Source organism: Bos javanicus, chromosome 8 (assembly GCF_032452875.1).
Source record: "Bos javanicus breed banteng chromosome 8, ARS-OSU_banteng_1.0, whole genome shotgun sequence".
Lineage (NCBI taxonomy): Eukaryota > Metazoa > Chordata > Mammalia > Artiodactyla > Bovidae > Bos > Bos javanicus.
The window spans coordinates 103,859,195-103,881,440 of NC_083875.1; the positions used below are offsets into that span (position 1 = coordinate 103,859,195).

Below are 22,246 nucleotides of genomic sequence, written 5' to 3' on the forward strand. Positions count from 1 at the left end.
CCCCTGCCTCCATCCTCATGACCTCATCTAAACCCAATTACTTCCCAAAGGCCCCATCTCCAAATAGCATTGCATTGACATCTATTTTGGAGATAGGGCATCAGCCTCTAAATAAGGGGGCGGGGGGCGGGGGGCTGCAGGAAACAGTTCAGTCCATAATATGACCTGCGTGAGAAAAGAAGCTGCATCATGGAAAAGCAACAAGATGAAAAGGCAAAGAGAGAGGAGTGAGATGAGAAGAATGGGAGAGATAAAGGAAACAGAAGAACAGAATTGGTATGTAATTAAAGCCTTCATTATAGATAGTAAAGAGCAGAATTGGTCTGCAGAGACAGAATTAATGATGTGAAGGACAAACTTGAACAGATGAGCATCGTAAGAGGAAAACATGATAAATACAGAGAATAGGGAACCTGTTCCAGATCATTGGTGTTCCTCTACCAGTGGGCCGGAAGCAATACGCCGAAGACTCAATAGAAGAAACAATTGCTCAGCTAAAGGAAGACCTACGTATGCAGATTCAAAGGCTTGTCATGTGTCAGGGAGTCAATATAAAATACCATAACTAAAAGATATTAGTGACTCCTTATGAATGCAGGCACCTGGAGATAAAAAAGCAAGTTATTTTCAAGTGACTCAGTGACTCCAAGGCGGATTTGCCTCGGATTTCCCTACAATACTAAATACTGAAGTATCATGGGGTATGTTCTAAAGGGGAAGGGTTGCAATCTTAAAAATTTTACATCTAGACAAATTTTTATTTATGTGTAAAGAAAAAAGCAAGGGCTCAAAATCAGGCTGTTTCTCCTGTGAACCCATCTTCAAAAAAAATTACTTGAAGATATACTCCAATGAACTGACTGGTTGAATAGATTTAAGGGCTCAATTATGAGGCATTAATTCATAGTCCCATCACTTCATGGCAAATAGATGGGGAAACAGTGGACACAGTGGCTGACTTTATTTTTCTGGGCTCCAAAATCACTGCAGATGGTGATTGCAGCCATGAAATTAAAAGATGCTTACTCCTTTGAAGGAAAGTTATGACCAACCTAGACAGCAAATTAAAAAGCAGAGACATGACTTTGTCAACAAAGATCCATCTAGTCAAGGCTATGGTTTTTCCAGTGGTCGTGTATGGATGTAAGAGTTGGACTATAACGAAAGCTGAGTGCTAAAGAATTGATGCTCTTGAACTGTGGTGTTGGAGAAGACTCTTGAGAGTCCCTTGGACTGCAAGGAGATCCAACCAGTCCATCCTAAAGGAGATCAGTCCTGGGTGTTCATTGGAAAGACTGATGTTGAAGCTGAAACTCCAATACTTTGGCCACCTGATACGAAGAGCTGACTCATTTGAAATGAGTCAACCTGATGCTGGCAAAGATTGAGGACAGGAGGAGAAGGGGACGACAGAGGATGAGATGGTTGGATGGCATCACTGACTCGATGGACGTGAGTTTGAGTGAACTCCGGGAGTTGGTGATGGACAGGGAGGCCTGGCGTGCTGCGATTCATGGGGTTGCAAAGAGTCAGACACGACTGAGCTACTGAACTGAACTGAATTCACAGTACAGGAGGACTTGCGGTGAATACCAAACCCAGGTAAACTAGAAGTAAGTTTAAAATGTTGCAAATCTGATTATAAAATTAAATGAGGAAGACAGAGATTATTCTAAAATATTAAGAATGAACTTTCAAACCCGAGAAGGAACCAGTGAGGGATACAATGAAGTCGGTTAAGCCAGTCCTCATAGTGAGGTCCCCAGACCAGCAGCATCAGCATGTCCTGGAGGCCTGTTAGAAATGTTAACTCAGGCCCGACACCAGACCTGCAGAATCAGAATCTCCAAGGTGGGGCTCAGAAATCTGTTGTAACAGCTTTTCTGCTGCTGCTGCTGCTGGTAAGTCGCTTCAGTCGTGTCTGACTCTGTGCGACCCCATAGACGGCAGCCCACCAGGCTCCCCCGTCCCTGGGATTCTCCAGGCAAGAACACTGGAGCGGGTTGCCATTTCCTTCTCCAATGCATGAAAGTGAAAAGTGAAAGTGAAGTCGCTCGTGTCTGACTCTTAGCGACCCCATGGACTGCAGCCCACCAGGCTCCTCCACCCATGGGATTTTCCAGGCAAGAGTACTGGAGTGGGGTGCCATTGCCTTCTCCGAACAGCTTTTCTAGATGATTCTTATTCAGGCTAAAGTTTGAGAGGTACTGACTTGAACTGTCTTTCTCAATGGTAAGAGATATAAAAATAGCACATCTTGCCTGAATATAAAAATTAGAGAAATGTATCTTTTCTCTAAAAGCAAATGAGACCATCTAAAAGCAGTGGAGAATATTGGAAAATGATGGAATACCAGAGAATAATGGAAAGGCAAAGAAAAGGGTTCATACATCAAACAACCAAAAGCTAAGGGAATAAACCAGAAAAAAAAAATCATAAAACCAAGTCAATAATAGCAATGAAAGCAAATGTCATAATTTCCTTTATTAGAAGACAGAGATTCTCTGGTTAATTTAAAGTAATCCATGGAAGTCCAGTCGTTAAGATTCGATGCTTTCACTGCTAGGGCCTGGTCTCAGTCCCTGGTCAGAGAACTAAGATCCTGCAAGCCACATGGTGCAATCAAAAAAAAACCCCAACATCCAGTTGTTACTAGTGTATTAGAGACATAACTAGTTAATTCCTTATTTTTTACACTTCTCTTTCCCAGGGAGCACTTCCCTACTGTCTTAACTCAACTGAATTCCCTGCTAGCGTTTCCATAGCACTTTTCTCCTTAAGAACACCTGTTGTGCTTCAAATTTTAAATTTGTTTGTGTCATTATTTGTATTTCCTTTCTCTATTTCTAGACTGTCATGACTGTTTTTGCTCAACATTTTGTACCAGCATTTAGCAGAATACATGTTTGATAAATGAAAGTACAAAAAATTTTAGGATAATGGCTTTAGACACATGTGAACAAGTAGCAGGAAGAATCTAACACAGTCATTATCAACAATTAATAATACTAATGTGAATACCAGGCAAACTAACAAAACAATGTAATTAAAAGTTAGAGCAGTAGTTCTTAACTTTCCCACACTTGAGGATTCTCTGTAGGACCTGTTAAAACAGTTTGCCGGATCCCATACCTAGGATTTTTCTTTTAGAAAATCAAAAAGTCCCAAGGATTTGCATTCCTAACAGGTTCCCAGGTGATGCTGAGGGACCACCATCATTTGAGAAGCAGTGTTAGAAAATAGAGCTTCCCCCGTGGCTCAACGGAGAAGGCGATGGCACCCCACTCCAGTACTCTTGCCTGGAAAATCCCATGGACAGAGGAGCCTGGAAGGCTGCAGTTCATGGGGTTGCTAGGAGTCGTACACGACTGAGCGACTTCACTTTCACTTTTCACTGTCATGCATTGGAGAAGGAAATGGCAACCCGCTCCAGTGTTCTTGCCTGGAGAATCCCAGGGACGGGGGAGCCTGGTGGGCTGCCATCTATGGGGTTGCACAGAGTCGGACACGACTGAAGTGACTTAGCAGCAGCAGCGTGGCTCAAAGGTAAAGAATCCACCTGCCAAGGCGGGGACTCAGGATCAATCCCTGGGTCGGGAAGATCCCCTGGAGAAGGAAATGGCAACCCACTCCAGTATTCTTGCCTGGGAAATCCCATGGACAGAGGAGCCTGGTGGGCTACAGTCCATTAGGTCACGAAAGAGTCGGACATGACTTGGTGACTAAGCAGCAGCAGCAGTGTTAGAAAATTGTGTGATATTAATAAAGGATCCGGTTCACAGTGGAGGTTTTGATCTTATGAGCCTGTCTGCATCAAACAACATTATATCTAATATACAAAATAATTTTAGAAACACAATCAAATGGAAAAATTGATCACAACACTTAGTCTTTGACAGAGCGAGAAGAGAAATAAGATTATATAGAGTCTGAATAAGACAATTAATAACAGTTGATCTAACAACTTAAAAGCCTACAAAGAGCAAATAATATATCTTTCCCAGTGTTGGTGATTCAGTTACAAAAATTATTTAGCTACTAAAATTTTTAAAGCTTCTGTATGCCAAGAAAAAAATGTAAACAGACTAAGAAACCAATGAAGAAAAAATACATGTAACTTATAGAACAAAATGTTGATGTCCTTAATCTATAGAGTTCTTAGCGATTTTAACAAGGTAAACATGCCTATAGAAACATTGACTGTAAATTCAAATAGGAAAGCCAAAGAAGAAAAACCGTAGTTCATTAATCCTGAAAAATAGCTTCCTGAGAACTCAGAGAAATGGAAAATAAAATCAGCAGTGCAATATATTTCTCCCTCTCAGGCACACTAAGAAGATGATAGTACTTAACTCTGGAAACAGTCATTTTCATATTTTTCTTATGGGGATGAAAATTGACCCAACCTTTCAATAAGTAGTTGGTGCTTTGGTGATCAAAAGCCTTAAAAACACACACCCTTAATTTATCCTGAAGAAGTATTGTGCACAGATTATGAGGGATAATCTTTATTTTGCAGTGATGTGCAAAAATAATGAGCAGATATGCAAAAATTTCTACGAGGATGGAGATTGCAGCATTTTTTTTATAAGGAAGGAATTTTGAAACAATCTCAGTGTCCTCTGGCTTAGGAGACTGGCTCAGCAAATTTCAAAGTCCAGTGGGAACCAGGCAGCCAATAAATGTAATGGAGATCAATGCTTATTGATTTGAGCAAGATGTCCACAAAATATTGTCCATTGAATGTGCCAGGTTACCAAGAGCATATAGATCAGGGCCGGTTAATTCAAGGCCCGTAGAAGACTGACGGCTGATGTCACTGAGAGATGAGATGGGAGTGAGAGGCCGGATCTAGGGCAAGTGGCCAGGTGAACACTCCACCCCATGGGGTACCTGCTACTTTGGGGGATTATAGATGATTGAAGTTTCTCTTATATTTAAAATTTTGTATTTGTATTTATCAGTATTTTATAATTTTCCCCCAGTGAACAATATTACATCAGAAATTTTTAAGAAGAAAGAAGTTAGGCAGTGCCAAAAGAGAGGTAAAGATGAAGTCCGGTGGGACCCGAGAGGAAGAGGTGACCCCTTCTGCCGGGGGGTGGGGGGTGTTTGGGGGCAGGGAACGTCCTGGAGATGAGGGGGCCCAGGTGTGGCTGTTGCAGAGGGCAAGGCTTGAACAGGGGGTGATGAAGAGGTTAGCACTGGAGGGCAGTCAGTTCACCACACATTTCCTGAGCACCGGGGTCTGGGGGTGGAGCAATGGAGGAGGACAGCGTGTGCCAGGTACTGTTCTAAGCATGTGACACACAAATTTAATCCTCACAGCAACCCTATAAGGTGGGCCTATTGTTATCCCCATTTTGCAGATAGGAAAACTAAGGCTCAGAGAGGTTAAGAGATTTGCCTAAAGTTGCACAGCTTGAAATAGAGGAATTGGGATTTGAACCCAGGCAGTCTGACTCAAAGGGGCTGCTGATTCTACCTGGTGGTCCCAGAATGAGGAGTCTGGGGGGAGGGAGCACACTGCTGCTTCTGGATGGGAACCAGGCACCCATTCCCACACTTCTCTCTTCTTGGACAGAAACCGGCAATTATACCTGTGAATTCTGCGGAAAACAGTACAAGTACTACACGCCCTACCAGGAGCACGTGGCCTTACACGCCCCCATCAGTGAGTACCTTCTCTGCTTGGGGGAGGGGCGAGCCAGCCACAGGCTGAGGCTCTGGAGTTTTGCCAGGGAAGGGCGAAAGCAAGGATCAACTTGTGCTGGTGGGCCAGTCTCTCGGTATCTGGGTCCGACCTGGAGCCACCTGCCTGCAGGAGCTGGAAAAGTCCCACCCTTAAGCTAGGAAAGCCTGAGACCTCTCCCGAAGGTCTCAGAGGCCTGGGGCCCACGGGGATCTGGGCTGCGGAAGGGTGGGCATCACTTGCCTGAGTCCTCAGGGGCCTTGTCCTCACCTCGTGTGTGTTGTTCAGTTGCTAAGTCGTGTCCGACTCTCTGCACCCCATGAACTGCAGCACGCGGGCTTCCCTGTCCTTCACTTTCTCCCGGAGTTTGCTCACACTCATGTCCCTTGAGCCAGTGATGCCATCTTCTAAGCACCGGCACATCATGTGGTTCCTGAGTCCCCACGCCTGAAGCCAGCACCTTCAGTCTGAACCAATGCAGGGCCTAAATGCAGGCTAGAGCATGGTTGGCTGGATGAAACAGCTTTGTCCTTGGAGGTAGGAAGGGTGTGAAGTCAGAAGGAGTGCCAGGCCAGGCCTCAGAAGCCCCGGGTATCAGTTCCAGTGGGGTCACAGGCTTGTGTGTGGCCTTGGGCAGGCCCCGTCCTGCCTCTGGCCCCCAATCCCCACCTCCTCCCCTGGCCTGGAAGAGAAAGTGTTCTAAGGACCCCTACCACAGGGACATCCTGGCTTTCCATTCCGATTTGCCAGCTTCCTTACTGGGTGTCAGAGGTGCTATATCCTTAGATCCCTAAGTAGATGAGCCCTCAGTTCTCAACCAGAGTCCTGATAGGGTGGGGCTTAACCAGAATTGCAGGGCAGTAGGGGGGAATGTTTACGAGGTCTTTGGGAGTATCTCTGCTTTTGTTTGTCCCAACAGAGCTGTGGGGATCTCCCTCCACAGTCAGTGGGTGGAAAGATTTCAGGAAGGGGGAGGGATTGTGCAAGGTCATCAGGGTTCAAGGTGTCCACAGTGTGGGAGGCCCGACCCTCCTTGAGCCCTGATATTGGCACAGGCATGTGACCCCCTGAGGGCCTTCAGGTGGGCAGGGAGAGGTGTTCAGAGCCCCTGAAGGTGGTGGAGCCAGCTTCCCTAAGATTCTTGTCTTGCTTGGCCCCTGACTGCTGCGTGACCTTTGAGTCTGTCACTTCCCTTCTCTGCACTCAAGTTTCCCTGCTGTGGGAGCTCTCAAGGTCTCTTCAGCCCAGGAGCCTGGGTTCAAGTCATCTCTTCCTTAGGGAGACCCTCAGGCAGGCGTCTGCAGTGGCCCAACTAGAGGAACATGTCCCACCACCCGGGCTAAGGATGTGTGGGTTGCCTGGCAAGGTCCTGCGAGTGGGGGAGAGAGGACCCAGTTTCCGCTTGGTGGGCACTGACCCATCCATTTTGCCCATTTGTGTTGCTGCTGCTGAGACATCAGGGCTGTGGCTTGAGCGCCACCACTCAGAGCCTTCTGAGGTCCCCGCTTTCCATGGGCGGGGAAAGGGGCCGCTGTCCACGGATGCCTGCTTACCTGCGCTCTCCTGGGCACACTTACAATTACTCACCCAAAGTGCACTTTCGGTGCTGGTAGTTACAAAGCCAGTCTGCCCCTTGGGTGTCAGCCTTTGGAGGACCCTGTTTCTTCTCTTTCCCCCAAATGACTCTTGGAACAAGTTGAATAAGATCATGGAGTTAATAAGAAGAAGGACTTGGCTTTGAGCCCTGACAAGCAACCTCCAGGCCCATACTTGTAACTAGGAAGTTCCTCTGCATCACGTGTCGGGTGGTACGATGGGAACGGGTACTTCATCTGTTCCCTGATTCTTTTCCCCCGAACATCCAGGTACTTCTCTCCTGAAGGGCTGTCCTCTCTTTCTCCGTTCCTCATTTTGTTGTTCTGTCCACTGTGGACTCTCTTTGTCTTTCTGCATCTGTTTGTTGAATGCATCTCTTTATTGCTGAAGTCCAGAGACTCTAGGATCATCTGTGTTTAAAATACAGAGTGAGAGATTTAGGCTAAATGCAACAGAGGACTAATTCTTAAATCTGACCAAGAAGTAGCCCCTCCAGTGGCCTTTGGATCTAGTGATTTGTATGTCCATAGGTTCTGTGTGGAATTGGAGGCTGTACGTGATGGCTTCATCAAGGGTAACCAGGGCCAGGCCTTGAGAGCCCCTGGGTCTGGTGAGGGCATCCAGAGGGATGTTGGCTGACTGTGGGTGGAAGAAGATTCATACATGTTGTTATATCAGTTCTTTTTTTTTTTTTTACTTCTTAGCAATATTCTGTTGTATGAAAATACCAGTTTGTTTAGCCATTTGCTTGTTCGTTTGAGTTGTTTCCAGCTTTAGACAATTACGAATAAAGCTGCTATGGAAATGCTTGTACCAGGCTTTCCGTGGACATATGTGTTCATTTCTCTTGGATAAATTCCAGTGAGTAGAATTGACAGGTCATAGGGGAGAGCGTGTTTACCTTTTTAAAAACTGACAAACCATTTCCCAAGATGGCTATAGCACCTTACACTCCCACCAGCCGCGGATGGGAGTTCCACTTGCTATGAATTCTTGCCAACATTTGGTGGTAGGAAGCAATTTAATTCGAGCTAGTCTGGTGAGTGTGTAGTGGTATTTCACTGTGGTGTTAATTTGTGTTTTCTTGATGACTAATGATGTTGAACGCTTTTTCATTTGCTTGTTGGCCATTTGTATATTTTACTTTGGGAACCATTGCAGTCTTTTGACCATTTTTTTGGTTGGGTTGTTTTTATTGTTAAATTATACCAGTTCTTTTTTTTTTTTTTTTTACCATGCCACACACTCCATGGCATGTGGGATCTTAGTTCCACTGAGGGATTGAACCCATGCCCCCTACATTGGAAGCTGGAAGTCTTAACTATTGGACCAGCAAGGAGGTCCCTAGGAGTTCTTTATATATTCTAGATCCAGGTTCTTTACCATATATATATATATATGTATATTTTGTTGTTCCGTCACTCAGTTGTGTCTGACTCTGTGACTCATGGACTGCAGTATGCCAGGCTTCCCTGCCCTTCACCATCTCCTGGAACTTGCTCAAACTCATGTCCATTGAGTCAGTGATGCCATCCAACCATCTCGTCCTCTGTCATCTCCTTCTCCTCCCGCCTTCAATCTTTCCCAGCATCAGGGTCTTTTGTAATGAATTGGCTCTTTGCATCAGGTGACCAAAGTATTGGAAATTCAGCTTGAGCATCAATCCTTCCAGTGAATATTCAGGGTTGATTTCTTTTAGGATTGACTCATTTGATCTCCTTGCAGTCCAAGGGACTCTCAAGACTCTCCTTCAACACCACAGTTCAAAAGCATTGGTTCTTTGGCTCTCAGCCTTTATGTTCCAGCTCTCACATCCATACATGACCACTGGAAAAGCTGAAGCTTTGAGTATATATATATAATGAACATTTTCTGTTAGTCTTTGGTGTGACTGTTGATTTTCATTCAGTGTCTTTTGATGAGCAGCTGTTTTTCATTTTTAATGATCTAATTTATCAATTTTTTATGACCAGTGTTTTCTCAGTTCTACTCAGGATATCCTTGTCTACCTTGGTAGTGAAGATATTCTCCTTTATTATATTTTAGAAGCTTTCTACTATCAACTTCTGCATTTTAGTCTCTGATCCATTTCAAGTTAATTTTTGTGAATGATGAGAGATATGATTTGAGATTCACTTTGTACCATATGGATATCTGGTTGTTTCAACACCATTTGTTGAAAAGAGTGTCCTTTATATATTACATAACATTGGGACCTTTGTTGAAAATCAGTTTAATACATAAGTAAGTGTGAGTTTATTTCTGTTCCATTGAGCTGTTTGGCTGTGTTTATGCCAACATGGTCTTATTTACTCTAAGTCTTAGATCAGGTGCTTCCAGTTTTTCAACTTTGTGTATTTTTAAGAAACAAGGAACTTTGCCTTGCAATATAAATATTAGTCTTCTTGCCAATTGCTACAACAAAATTACCTCTTGGATTTTGTTTAGGATTATGCTGAATCTATGGACCAATCTGGAGAGAATAGACCTCATAATATTCGATCTTCCAGTTCATGAACATAGTGTGTCTCTGCATTGGTTTAGGTCTGTTTAAATTTCTCTTAGCAATAATTTATATTTTCAGAGTAGAGGTCTTGCACATATTTCATTAAGTTATATCTAAGTTTTTTATGGTTTTTTTCTATGCTACTGTGTTTTTTTTTATTTTCAGTTTTGTTGCTATTACATACAAACAATTAATTTTTATATATTGAATTTGTATCCTACAATTTTGTTAACTTCACCTACTAGTTCTGTTAGCTTTTTTGTAAATTTCTTGAAATTTTTCTTGTACATACTCATGTCATCTACTAATAAAGACTGCTGTACATCTTTTTTTCTAATCTGTATTCCTTTTATTATTCTTTCCTATTATGCTGATTAGGACCTTCCAGTTAGCTGTTGAATAAATGAAATGAGTGTATGTCTTTGCCTGGTTCCTAATCATAGGGTTCAGGTTTTCATCACTGAATCTGATCATTTTCATCATTAAGCACTGTATTAGCTGAAATAGGTTTTCATAGATACCTCTTTATCTGTTAAGAAAGTTACCTTCTATTTCTAGTTTATGAAAGTTTTTGTCATAAATTGGTGTTACGTGTTTTTTCTACATCTGTTGAGCTGATCCTATGATTCTTATCTTTTATTCTGATAATGTGGTCAATTACATGGATTGATTTTTTTTTTTAGTTATCATGCCTTTTCTTTATTAAAATACATTGATTATCAGAAAACCATGGAATGAACTAAAAAACATTACAGAATTGGAATGCTGCTTCTCCAGAAGAATGACTTCTGTTTTTAAGCTTCTTTTTCTTGGAAAGGCATCTAAACTACTCTGAGACCTAGGGTAGTTTGTAGAGTTAATCTGTTATCAAGCATGTGTTTTCTGATTACTTCTATCTAAAATTCCCTAGGGTTGTACCTGGCTTTTACTATCATTGCCAACACTGACCCTTCAACGATGGGACACTGCAGTCCTAGGATTAGGAGAGCGCCCCAGATTCAGTCACTGGTCCATTAATCATGGTCATAATCAAGAAAATAAATATTTCTGGTGTTTTTAAGATACCAGAGGTGTTAATATGTCATCATCCAGTAAAGTACCTTATTTAAAGGAAGTAATTTGTTCTGTGTACACGTCCATGAAACCGTCACCACAGTCAAGATGGTGGACATGCCCATCACCCCCGGAAGTTCCCTCGTGCCCTCTTACAGCCCCTCGCTCACCTCTTCTCTCTTTCGGGCAAGCACTGCTCTGCTTCCGCCCATCACCCCCGGAAGTTCCCTCGTGCCCTCTTATAGCCCCTCACTCACCTCTTCTCTCTTTCCGGCAAGCGCTGCTCTGCTTCCTGTTACTACAGATCAGGTTACCCGTGTTCTGCAGTGGTGGCTTAGTCGCTCAGTTGCGTCCAGCTCTTGCGACCCCATGGGCTGTTGCCTGTCCATGGGATTTTTCCAGGCAAGAATACTGGAGTGGGTTGCCATTTCCTTCCAGGGGATCTTCTCGACCCAGGGATCAAACCCTTGTCTCTTACATCTCCTGCATCGCAGGTGGATTCTTTTACCGACTGAGCCACCAGGGAAGACGGCCCATAACATTTTCTAGAATCTTGCAAGTACGGAATCTTTTCTACTATGTGTGGTGGGGTCTGGCTTCTTTTGTTTAGAGATTCATCCATGTTTAAATGTATCAGTAGTTCATTCCTTTTGATTGAGGAATAGCAGTGCTCCGTTGTCTAGATACGGATACCACGTTGCCTTCATCTGTTTATTTATGAATTGACATTTAGCTTGTTTCCAGTTTGGAGCTAATACAATTAAAGCTGCTGTGAATGTGTCTTACTATGGACAAATGCTTTCATTTCTCTTGTATAAGTACCTAGTCTGGATCATATGATAGGTGTATGTTTAACTTTTAAGAAACAGTCAGACACTGTGCCATTTTGCATTTCAACCAGCAGTGTACTTTACTTCTCTTGTAATCAGTTCAGTTCAGTATCTCCGTCATGTCCGACTCTGACCCCATGGACTGCAGCACGCTAGGCTTCCCTGTTCATCACCAACTCCCAGAGCTTGCTCAGACTCATGTCCATTGAGTCAGTGATGCCATCCAACCATCTCATCTCATCACTCTTGTAATGTCCTTGTCTTGATTGGGTTTTAGAGTAATGCTGGCCTCATAAAGTGAGTTGGGAAGAGCATTCCCTGAGTACAGTGTCAATTAGGTTAAGTTGGTTAATAATGTTGTTCAAATCTCTTATTTTGGCACTTCCTGTGTGTCAGGGAATGAGCCCTGGTTGGGCCAAACTGGCGGAGTCCCTCCCTCACAGAACATACAGGATAATAATCGGGGGAAGAGACATTGGTTGAAAGGTCACACCATGTGTCTCCATTGGTGGTGGTCAGATCTTAGAAGGGAAGAGGAGAGGGGGACTGAAGATACATGACCAAGTAGGGCATGAGGGAGGGCTTCCAATGGAAGTGATGTTTAGGTGGAGCTATGTAGGGCCGGAAGTAGTGATCCAGGCAGAAACGAGGGAAGAACATTCTAGGCAGAGGGAACAGCATAAGCAAAGGCCATGAAGCTTGGAAGATTGAGGGGGCAGGAAGTGGGCAGGTCCCAGGCCAAAGCAAGCAGGTGATGCCCTAGGGTTCATTGTAGCAAGTGTTTCTGGGTGTCGTGAGCTCCCTGCTTCAGGGGAGCAGGGGCGCTCGCACATGGATGCCAGGGTTTTGACAGCAAGATCGAAGACCATGAGATCTGACCCAGAGGGTCTCCTAGAAACCATTCTGCATGTGGAGATGGGGCCTAAGACGGGAAGCAGTGTGCTCTGCTCTTTGCTCAAGAATTCTCTGTCCCTTGCGCAAAGGTGCCCAGAGTATGTGTTAGTGCCTAAGGGGACCACGTGGTCTTGCTCAAAGGCTTCCGTGGGAAGCTGGCAGCACTGGGCTGCGTCCCATCTTGGCCCTGACTTTCTGTGTGGCCCTAAACTTATTAACCATTCTGGGCCTTGATTTCTTTAATCCTAAAAAAATACCATTAATACCTGTTTACATTTGAAGAGTAGTTTATTCAAGGTGCTTCTGTGACTTGTGTGGATTCTCGTTAAATCCCCGTGAGGTTGGTAATGCAGAAATGGGTGTCCCACTTTTATCGGCGGAGTTGAGGTAGGGAAACTGAGGCCAAGACCACAGAGGTCAGAGGTGACTGACCTGGAATTCAAAGGTGGGCTGGGCTCACAGCACACTCAGTGCTGGTTCCATTATAGAGGACCACGAGCTGTGGTCCCCAAACTGTGCTTCAGGGAGGTGGGGGAGAAATCAGAGATGGGACACTGGACATCTCCCTCAAGGTTGATGTGTAGATTTATTCTGTGGCCAAAAAAAAAAAAAAAATCGGGAAGTGTGAGATGAGCCGCCTTCCAGTTGGATTCATGACCTTCAAGTTCCTTTTCTCTGGAAGGAAAGGAGGAAAGAGAGGACCTATGTAGGTGTCCTTCCCCACTTGCCCCTCTCCAGGTCCTGATTGAGAAAGTAAGAATCCAGACGTGGGGCAGGGGCTTGGGGAGAGAGTACTGGAGGACAATCGTGTTCTCCACAGTCTGAGCCTGGGGGGTTTCTTTCTGAGTTCAGGGGGGGCAGGTAAGTTCTTGCTTAGGGGCCATGACTGAAGGACTCCCCACCCGCAGCTCTTGGCATCCGGCCACTGCTGTGCTGGGAAGGCAGTGACTCCACAAAGGGACGGGGGGCAGCCTGAGTCCTGTGAGCGACCTCAGGGCCTTGAGTCCTGTGCAGCCTTGAACCTGGCCCTGCCTCCTGCTTCTCCAGACCTGCGCTTCACCTCCGGCCAGGGATGGGCAGAGGTGGAGGAACAGAGAGCGCCCATTTGCTCTTTGGCAGTGACAGCGGCGAGCGCAGCATTGTGCCCAGGGTGGGCACTGCCCTGGGAGCGGGGGTAAGGAGGCCTCTCCTCTCCCCTGAGGCAGGCTACAGGGCAGGGTCCTTCTCAGGCCCCAGCCAGGCTCTGTGGCAAGGTGGTGCCCTCGAGATGTTCCCAGTGCTGTGGGCCCTGTGGCCCCGGTCAGCACCAGAGGGGTCCCTTCTCTTGCCGCCTGACCTGCTCTCACCCTCAGCGACAGTTGCAGTGGACTAAAGCCACTGCCTCCCCTCTTGGTTTGGAGGTGGCACTGTGGTCGCATTCGGGGCTTGCCAGCGCTAGTAACCATGTCTCCGGACCATGTAAAGGAGGCAGACTGCTGCCACCCGAGACCACCAGAGCTGGAGACCACCTGAGGGTCAGCCCCCCCACACACACCCCTGCCCTCAGTAAGCCCAGCTTCTGCAAAGGATGCCAGCCAGGGAGGTAGGGGATCTGGGAATCGGCGACACAAGCTGCCCTTCAAGGAGCTGCTGCACTTAAGCATCGGTCGTCGGGTTGAGCACTGACCCCTGAGAGCACCCACCCCAGGCAGTGTCCAGGAGCACCACCAGCCCCTGCCCCTGAGACCACGGGGTGACAGCTGCCCCCTGCTCATCCCGTCCCCCAGCCCCGCCTCGCCCCAGCCAGCCGGCCCTGCTAGCCTCTGCCTCTGTTGTCTGCTGTATCTGCTGAGCCAGCCTGCCTTAGGAAGAAAAGAGGCTTAGGGACCTACATTTTAGAAAGTGCATTTGACCCTGGGTTGACTCATCCATGCCCCAAGCATGGGTCCCAGAGCGAGTTCTTAGACACTCAGAGCCTGGACTGTTCAAGGGTTACGGATGACCCACCCTGTGGACTGGTCAGTGGCCTCCAGGTAATGGTGAGTGTAAGCTGGCGATCAGGTTTCGCTCAGGGAGAAGCCGGAGAAGGTTCTAGACTCCCAGACTTTCTTGGGCTCCAGGTGGTAGCCAGAGAGGAGTTTCGACCCTCGAGCGTAGGGGTCTGTGGCCCAGCTCCAAGGGTCCTCGGCAACTGAGAGCGTGACCCTCTCAGGTACCACCCCCGGGTGGGAGCCACCGGACGATCCAGACACAGGCTCTGAGTGTTCGCATCCAGAGGTCTCCCCGTCTCCACGCTTCGTGGCAGCGAAGACCCAGACGAACCAGTCGGGGAAAAAGGCTCCGGCCTCCGTGGTCCGATGCTCCACCCTCTTACACCGCACCCCTCCAGCCACCCAAACCCAGACGTTCCGCACTCCAAACTCGGGATCTCCAGCAAGCAAGGCGACCGCAGGTACCAATGGCCTCTGTTCCCTTCACGCTGCCTCCGCTCCCCGCCCCTCTCCCCCGGCCTGCCACAGCTGTGCCCGCGGTCATTGTTCCCTTGCAAGAGCGAGGGTGGAGGGCCCGTGGCTCTCTGGGACGGATCTGGGTCCCTGCTCTGCCTCCTGCTGGCTCTGTGATTCTGACGAGCCACCTAGCCTCTCTGAGTCTGGGTTTCCTTACCCTAAGTCAGAGGGTTGTACAAGATGGTTTGCAAACTAATTTTTGTAAGCAGGAGAGTGTTTTTTCGTAAGTCATGGCCTACGGGGTTTTAAATTTTTTTAAATTATTTGCTAACTTTTGTACGTTAGATGTTCTTGTGAAACTTGATTTCTCACTGACATGGAAAAGTCAGATCTGGCAGTCCTGGGCTCACTTTCCTGCAGGGCAGCCAGTTGCCTTGAGGCTGAGTCCCAGAGCGCATGCTCTCCAGTTTTCCACAGTCCCCACCACTCCCTCCCGCCTCCCCAGCACAATGGCCATGTGGCAGGCGCCATTTCTCGTTGTGATCATGCTGTTGTCTGTCTCGCATCCCGCCCAGTTCATCCATTTACCTCACCTGCCTGGAACTCCTTGGCATGAGTTTGCACCTCCTCCCCCATCTTTCAGAAAACCCAATCAAAAGACTCATTTCTCTGAAGAGCTGCTCTGCATGAGGAAGAGTGGTTGACTGGGAGCTCTGCTCTCCTGGCCTCTCTCTACCGGGTACTACTCGTGAAACCCCTCTCTGAATCATAGCCTAGCAGGAAGCCAATGGATGTCTGCTCCAGTGTTGTCTGAGTCTATGCATGAAGGGCCCAGACTGCAGAAGGGTGAGCAGGCAGTGAATGGCACACCCCAACCGTTTCTTACCAGTCATCAGGGAAAACTGCTGAGACACACTGTATCCTGAGAACCAGGAGTCCTGATTCATGCCTGGATGGAAGGAGCCTTGGGCCGCCTGCCTAGATATGTGGCATGTAGGATGGAGTGGTGACATAGTCCTTCTGGGACTTCGGGCCTTTCAGGTCACCCATGAAATGTACAAGCAAGTAAATGGAGAGCTCGCTTACATGAGTCAGGAGGCTGGACTGGAGACAGCCAAGGAATGAGCTGTGCTGCTCTATTCTGGTTCAGAGGGCTAATCAGGAGCAAGGATGTGGTTCTTAAAAATGTACATCTCCACATTGGCAGGTGGGTTCTTTACCATTAGCACCACCTGGGGAGCCCCCCGCCCCCCGCAAATTTTGAAGCTATGCTTATGTGCTTACATCTCCCGAAAGGAGAGTAAGTAATCAGCCTTGAAGGTAATGGTTTTCAGGTACTGTGTAGAGAAGAGCTGGGGTTTGGCAGCAGTAGTCATAAATGAGTTAAACAGGCTGGTCATCACAGACTTACTAGTGGTAGATACCAGCTCAACTAAGGATCATGGCTTTCATATCTTGCTTTTACTCTTGATCTTGTGGCTGGGAGTTTTTGTACCTGCAGTTTCTGCAGAGAACTGCCTATAGGCTTTGTGTGGTTTGTGGCAGCTCTTGGAACCCAGTGTCACCATGGAAGCTTCCAGCGAGCCATGGGGATTGCCTCTGGCTGCCTTTATGTGACGTACAAGACTTGTGGTGGGTGTCACACGTGGGTTACCAGCTGCACAGGACGTGAGCTACAGCCCGGCATGTTGAAGCTGGAAGTGACCACTGCAACTCTCATGCTAGAACAAGACAGGTGGCCCCTCCCATGCCTGTGTGTGTACCTGTGTGGGGATGTCCCCTGCAAAAGCACTCAGTGGTTTCCAGGCATAGGTGCCCATAGCAGGAATAGCTGATCAAAATCTGCATCATCAGCTGAGCCATAGGAGATTGATTATAATAGTTTGTAACCTCAGTTGTGCTAAATGCTACCGATATATTGGTCAGGCTGCATGAAAATCCTCCACAGGTGGGTAACCATTCCCTGCATACATGAGAAGGTGGGGAAAGGAGTCACTCCCCTGGCCCAGACCTTTTTAAAGAGGAAGGCTGTGTCCCGGAAATGAAATCTCCTTATTCTACCATCTTCGGGGGTTAGGAACGTAGCCCCAGGAAATCGACAGCCTCACTTTCTCTGGGTTTTCACCTATAAAATGGGAGTGACAGCGTGATCTCACAGAGCTCTTGGAGGGTTAAGGGGGGACCATGAACATAAAGCATGTGGATCAGTGCCTGGCTCATAGCAGGCCCTTTTCCCTAGATAAAGAATCGAGGGGCTTGCTTTGCCGATTTACAGATGGTATCTTGAAGCGGGCAGGTGTGTAGCTCTCAGCCCAGGCATTTTACAGACAATTTGGAAGAGAGGGTCTTGCCTACGATGTTCTTGACAGCCTCTGGAAAAAGGAAGCTGCATCAGAGGGCATTGTCAGGGTCAGGCACAGGGGAATTGAGTGGGGCCTGTAGGAGCCATCTCTGGCTTTCTTTCCCATCACCCCAGTGATTGTCTGGAACACTGGCCCCCAACAATCTGAGCACTTGCCTTCCTGGTGTCGGGCGGCCTGGGGACAATGACGCTTCCCAAAGTGGGTTCCCAGGATTACCGTCTTTGAGAGATACTAAGAAATCGCATATTTCTACTTTTTTCCTTTATTTTTTTTGGCTGTATGTGGGATCTTAGTTCCCCGACCAGGGGTTGAATCCATGCTCCCTGCATTGGAAGCGAAGACTCTTTAACAATTAGACCACCAGGAAGGTCCCTCATATTTTTTAAATGGGTTTCAGTTGCCAATTATGTTTGAGAAGGTTGGGTTTTAGACAAAGCTAGACAGGTCTCTCTCTGGTCGAACTTCTCAGAGCCTTTGCTGTCCTCACCCGAGTTGTTGGTCAGATGTTCGTCCCAAACTGACTTGCTCCCAGAAGCCTTTGCCCCCTGGCGCCTCCAGTGTCCCTGATGAGCGGCTTGGAAACGCCGCGGCCGCTCAGACACCCTCTCAGTGCCTCCTGCGGGTGGGGGCTGGGTGCGAGTTGCTGTCCCCCACCTGGTTGGGCCCTGTCTCTGACTCCAGCATTCACAGGGAGTTACGGGAGCCACTCAGGAAGGCGCCCCTTGTCTGTGGGGACACCCCAGAAATCACTCGGGGAGCCAGTCCCTTTCCCTGGGTGAACCCTGACCAGACAGACCTCACCTGGTCACTGGCCTCCCTGGTTTGGGGCTGTCCCGGCTCTGCCTGTCATGACTTCTCTGCCACCCAGGGGCCCCGACAGCCACCGGGCCCTCCTGCTCTGCCTGAGCCACCGCCAGAAAGCAGTCTGTCACCCTCCCCGCTCTCTGGTGGGTCCACATCACGTAGATGTCACCTGTGACTCCCCAGGGGCCAGAGACGGGAGACCCTGGCCCATTCGCCATCTGTTCCATCAGCTTTACCTCATGTGCGTGCCTACATCCCACGTATACCCCACGGTGCCTGGACCTCCACCCACCCTGGGCACTCCTGGGGGGTCTCCTGGGGTCCCGAGGCGGTGTTAGGCAATTCAGGTGAGCCTGAGAAGCTGGAAGTATGTGGTTTGGGGTTCTGGAGCCCCTCACTGTGCTGGTTCCCAAGCATAAGGCCTCAGGCAACTCACCCAGCCCAGGGTCTGGGGCAGGTCCCACGTCCCTGGCCTCCGAGCCGCCCCCTCTCTGGCATGCCCCCTCTCTGGACCTGGTACTGACCAGTCACTGTGGTTTTTTTTTTTCTTGCTCTCTCCCCTCCCCTCCCCAGCAGAAAGCGCTTTCAGTCGGCGGGTAGAAGGCAAAGCACAAAACCACTTTGAAGAGACGAATAGCAGTTCCCAAAACTCCAGCGGTGAGTTGGTGAGCGGTGTGCCCCGGGACTGCCGTCCTGTGCTCTGGGATCTTTGTGGTCTGTGCTGGGCTAGGGTGTTGGGGGGAAGCTGGGGGCAGAGAATTAGAAGGCAGCCAGGGCCAGGCAGAAGTGGAGGGTCCCTTTCTTCCAGGCATGTCCCTCTAGGTCCCAAGAGCATCTTGGGGACTATGGCTCCTCTTTGTCTTTGCATGGAGAGAGCAACTCCCCTGTCTCCACAGCCTGTGATACTGACCCGGATGGCCCCCTTGGAGCCATTGCTGTGTTTATAGGGTAAGCGCTGCAGCCACTTTTCCCAGGAGAAGCAAAGTGGGTGCAGTGGACAGAGCTGTGGCCCAAGAGCCAGAGGCCCCATGTTCTGGCCCCTCTTTGGACCTGGGAACATCCAGAGGTTCCCTTCTAGCCCTTAACCAGCCCAAGTAGGTTTGCTTGAGGTTCCTGGTGGTGTTTTGGCGCCCCCTGGTGGCTGCCTCTTGCCAGACCCTGACAGAGCCGTAGCACCTTAGAACCGAGCGACCCTGAGGCCACTGTCCCCAGACAGACCTGGGGCAGCCTGGCAGAGCCATGAGCAATCACAATCAGCTTCTGTCTGAAAAAGGCACAGCAGGCTGGTCTGCACAGTGCCAGCCAAGGCTGAGTGTGAAAAGGATTCTATTCCGATACTTCCTTTACACTAAGGTAAGGCATCGCTCCCTTGCTTGCTCAAAGTTTTCACTCACCAGATTAGTTATTGGTCTGTGCTCAGCACTCTGCTGAGCCCTGGCTGGGTGTGGACAAGTGATGAACGCGACTTGACCGTGAGTCAGGGGCTTTATGAAACACGAGGAGCGCAGGCTTGCACATGGAGTCCTCCTCACAGTGCCCAGAGCTCCAGCTGAGGCTTGACCCCAGCTCCACCATCGACAAGCTGGTGGCTTGGGCTCGCCCCTTGTTTCTCCTCTGCTGTAGAGTGGAAATGGCACACACGTCCTTGTGGTGGGGGATCATTCAGTGGGGGCCCTGCAGAGACACACATCCACATGGTAGGCTGTTTGGGGGTGGTGGCGGGGGCGGGGTTAAGTAAACCAAGTGATTTCATGAGTCAGTGCCCGAGGCAGGCAGTGAGGTGTGCCGTGGGGGCCCTGAGTATGTTGACATGGTCCTTTAAATTAGAGAGAACATCAGCTGTTCCAAACTGCTTCATCCTTTTGAAAACTGTAATGCCTCTCCGAAAGGTGGGCCTTAAAGAGACGGAGTGACTGGTCCAGGCCGTGCAGGGGATGAGCAGCAGAGCCGGGACCAAAACCCCAGTCTGCTGCTAGCCTTTGCTGTCAGCCAGCCAGGCCATAGCCCCTGCCTCTCCTTCCATCAGAGTCCATGTTCAGAATTGGGATGCTCCTGCTGGCAGCCACCATTTATTGAGCGCTTACTGTGTGCCTGGCACCTGTTCACAGCTGTATGTGTCTTACCTGTCTTCACCCTTGCCACACAGCCAGCGAGGGTCAGTGTTACTGTTATCCCTGCTTCTCGGATGAGGAAATCGAGGCTCAGGAGAGATCGATTGTCGCCCTGGGCCCCTAGCTTGTAAGTGGTGAAGCCAGGATTCCCCGGGGTAGTCTGTCTGCCCCATTCTGCTGTCCTCTGCCTGTGAGGCTCAGCTGACGATACCAAGAGGCATGGGTAGCTGCCAGCAGACATTTGGCAGGATGGAGACACACAAAGGGAAAGCGCAGCATTCCCTTGGCTGCCCTGGTGTTTAGTATCAAACGTGTCCACCCCGGGTGCCCAGACCTAGCGGCCGTCCCAGCTCCCTGTCCTGAGATGGGCAGCTGCATGTGGGTATGTTCTCATGGTGTTCTGTGGGCGCACTGTGTGAGCTGGGGGTGTCCTGGAAGGATGGCCCTGCCCGATCTCGACCTGCCCACGCCCAGTCCCACCCGAGACACTGCCTCCCCCTCATCTGAGAGCCCATCTGGCTCACTGCTGCCCAAGACCAGAAATCGTGACAGTCAGCCCCGAGCACCAGAGCTGGAAGAGACTTAGCTAAACTGTTTCTCTTTTGCAGAAACTGCAAGTCCCCTGATTTCCAACCCTTTCCCTCTCCTACAGAGTAAGTGAGGGTCCCGTCGGGGGGCTGGAGAGGGCGAGACAGGGCAGGGAGTGAACTCAGCCCGCCACACACTCCAGACCCCTCCCAGGCAGAGCCGGCAGCTGGTGGAGGCAGGGGGCGGCCCAGCCCAGGTGGGTGGAGGAGTGTGGACAGCCTGCCTCTGCCACCCCCAGCCCTGCAGAAGCAAGGCCTCCCCTTCCTGCCCATGGGGCTGGCCTCACGACGCCGCTCCCAAGCCCCACCTCCGCCGTCATCCTGCTCTTTTCCTTACTCATCTTTGCTCTCTTCCCTTTTCCATCCGTGTCCCCTTGCCAGGCGCACAGAGATGAAAAGATAACAGGCCCCGCACACGAGCTCCCATTTTTATACGCGCTCATCGTTCCCACCGTCCGCCCTCTCCCCTCCTCTTCCCTGTCTCATCCCTGCTTCTCTGGCACGTTGCTGTTTCTCTGCTTCCCACCCTTTCTCTCGTCCCTTCCCTCCTTCTCTGTCCTTCCCTCCACGTCCATCGTCTTGTCTTTGGTTCATTCATACCTTCGTTCAGTCGTTCAGTCGTCTGCTCAGCAGACTGAGCCGTCTGTGTGCCTCCCCCAGCCGAGAGAGAGAGGCAGGCTGTGGAACCGAGAAGGTGCGGTCTCTGCCCTGTGTTGTCCCCAGCGCCCAGAACAGTGCCTGGCACACAGTGAGCCCTCGATAGGTGCCCCGTGGCTGCACCCGACGGCCTGTTACCTGCCGTCTTCCTCTCTCCGTCTCTCTTTCCTCCCCAGCCTCTCCCTCACTAGCTAGTGCCAGGGGAGCCCCGAGGGCACCGCCCCCTGTGTGTCTGGGTGCCCAGCTCCAGAGCTGCCCGCGGCCCTGCAGAAAGGCGCTGCGGTTCATGCAGCCCTTCAGACGGCCACTCTTTCTCCCCGCAGAGCCCTACACGTGCGGCGCCTGCGGGATCCAGTTCCAATTCTACAACAACCTGCTGGAGCACATGCAGTCTCACGCAGGTAAGGACCCTGCGGCCCCCCTCCCCTCCCTTCCTCCCATATCCTCCAAGGGGCAGGGCCAGCCGGGGGCCACGCCCCCAGGAGACAGTCACAGGACCTGGTCAGTCCTTGGTAACCCAGGGTAGTGTGGAGCTGAAGAAGCTTCCGGAAACTGTGGTTTCTGCCTGGAGCCTGGTGGCCACATAGGTGCTGAGCAGGACAGAGACGTGGAGGTGTGTGGTTTGAGGTCCAGGGGAGCAGAGGTGGGGAGGGCAGTGGAGCTCAGCCCAGGGCAGCCTGGGGTGAACTCCATCGCTTTCAGGGGAAAACCCTGTCACACGAAGCAG

General features: G+C 49.4%; 1 protein-coding gene across 13 annotated transcripts in view; it reads left to right on the forward strand.

Moving 5' to 3' along the window:
• ZNF618 (zinc finger protein 618) overlaps positions 1-22,246 on the forward strand; it is a 204,576-nt gene that overhangs the window by 153,628 nt on the left and 28,702 nt on the right. For 4 of the 13 annotated variants that reach the window (XM_061426596.1, XM_061426599.1, XM_061426598.1 and 1 more), the window contains 6 exons: positions 4,986-5,045; positions 5,585-5,674; positions 14,763-15,002; positions 18,738-18,821; positions 20,884-20,928; positions 21,843-21,920. In XM_061426596.1, coding sequence (XP_061282580.1) covers positions 4,986-5,045; positions 5,585-5,674; positions 14,763-15,002; positions 18,738-18,821; positions 20,884-20,928; positions 21,843-21,920 — 597 coding nt within the window. The remainder of the gene's footprint in view (positions 1-4,985; positions 5,046-5,584; positions 5,675-14,762; positions 15,003-18,737; positions 18,822-20,883; positions 20,929-21,842; positions 21,921-22,246) is intronic. The other 9 variants (XM_061426609.1, XM_061426603.1, XM_061426597.1 and 6 more) reach the window with 8 other exon arrangements.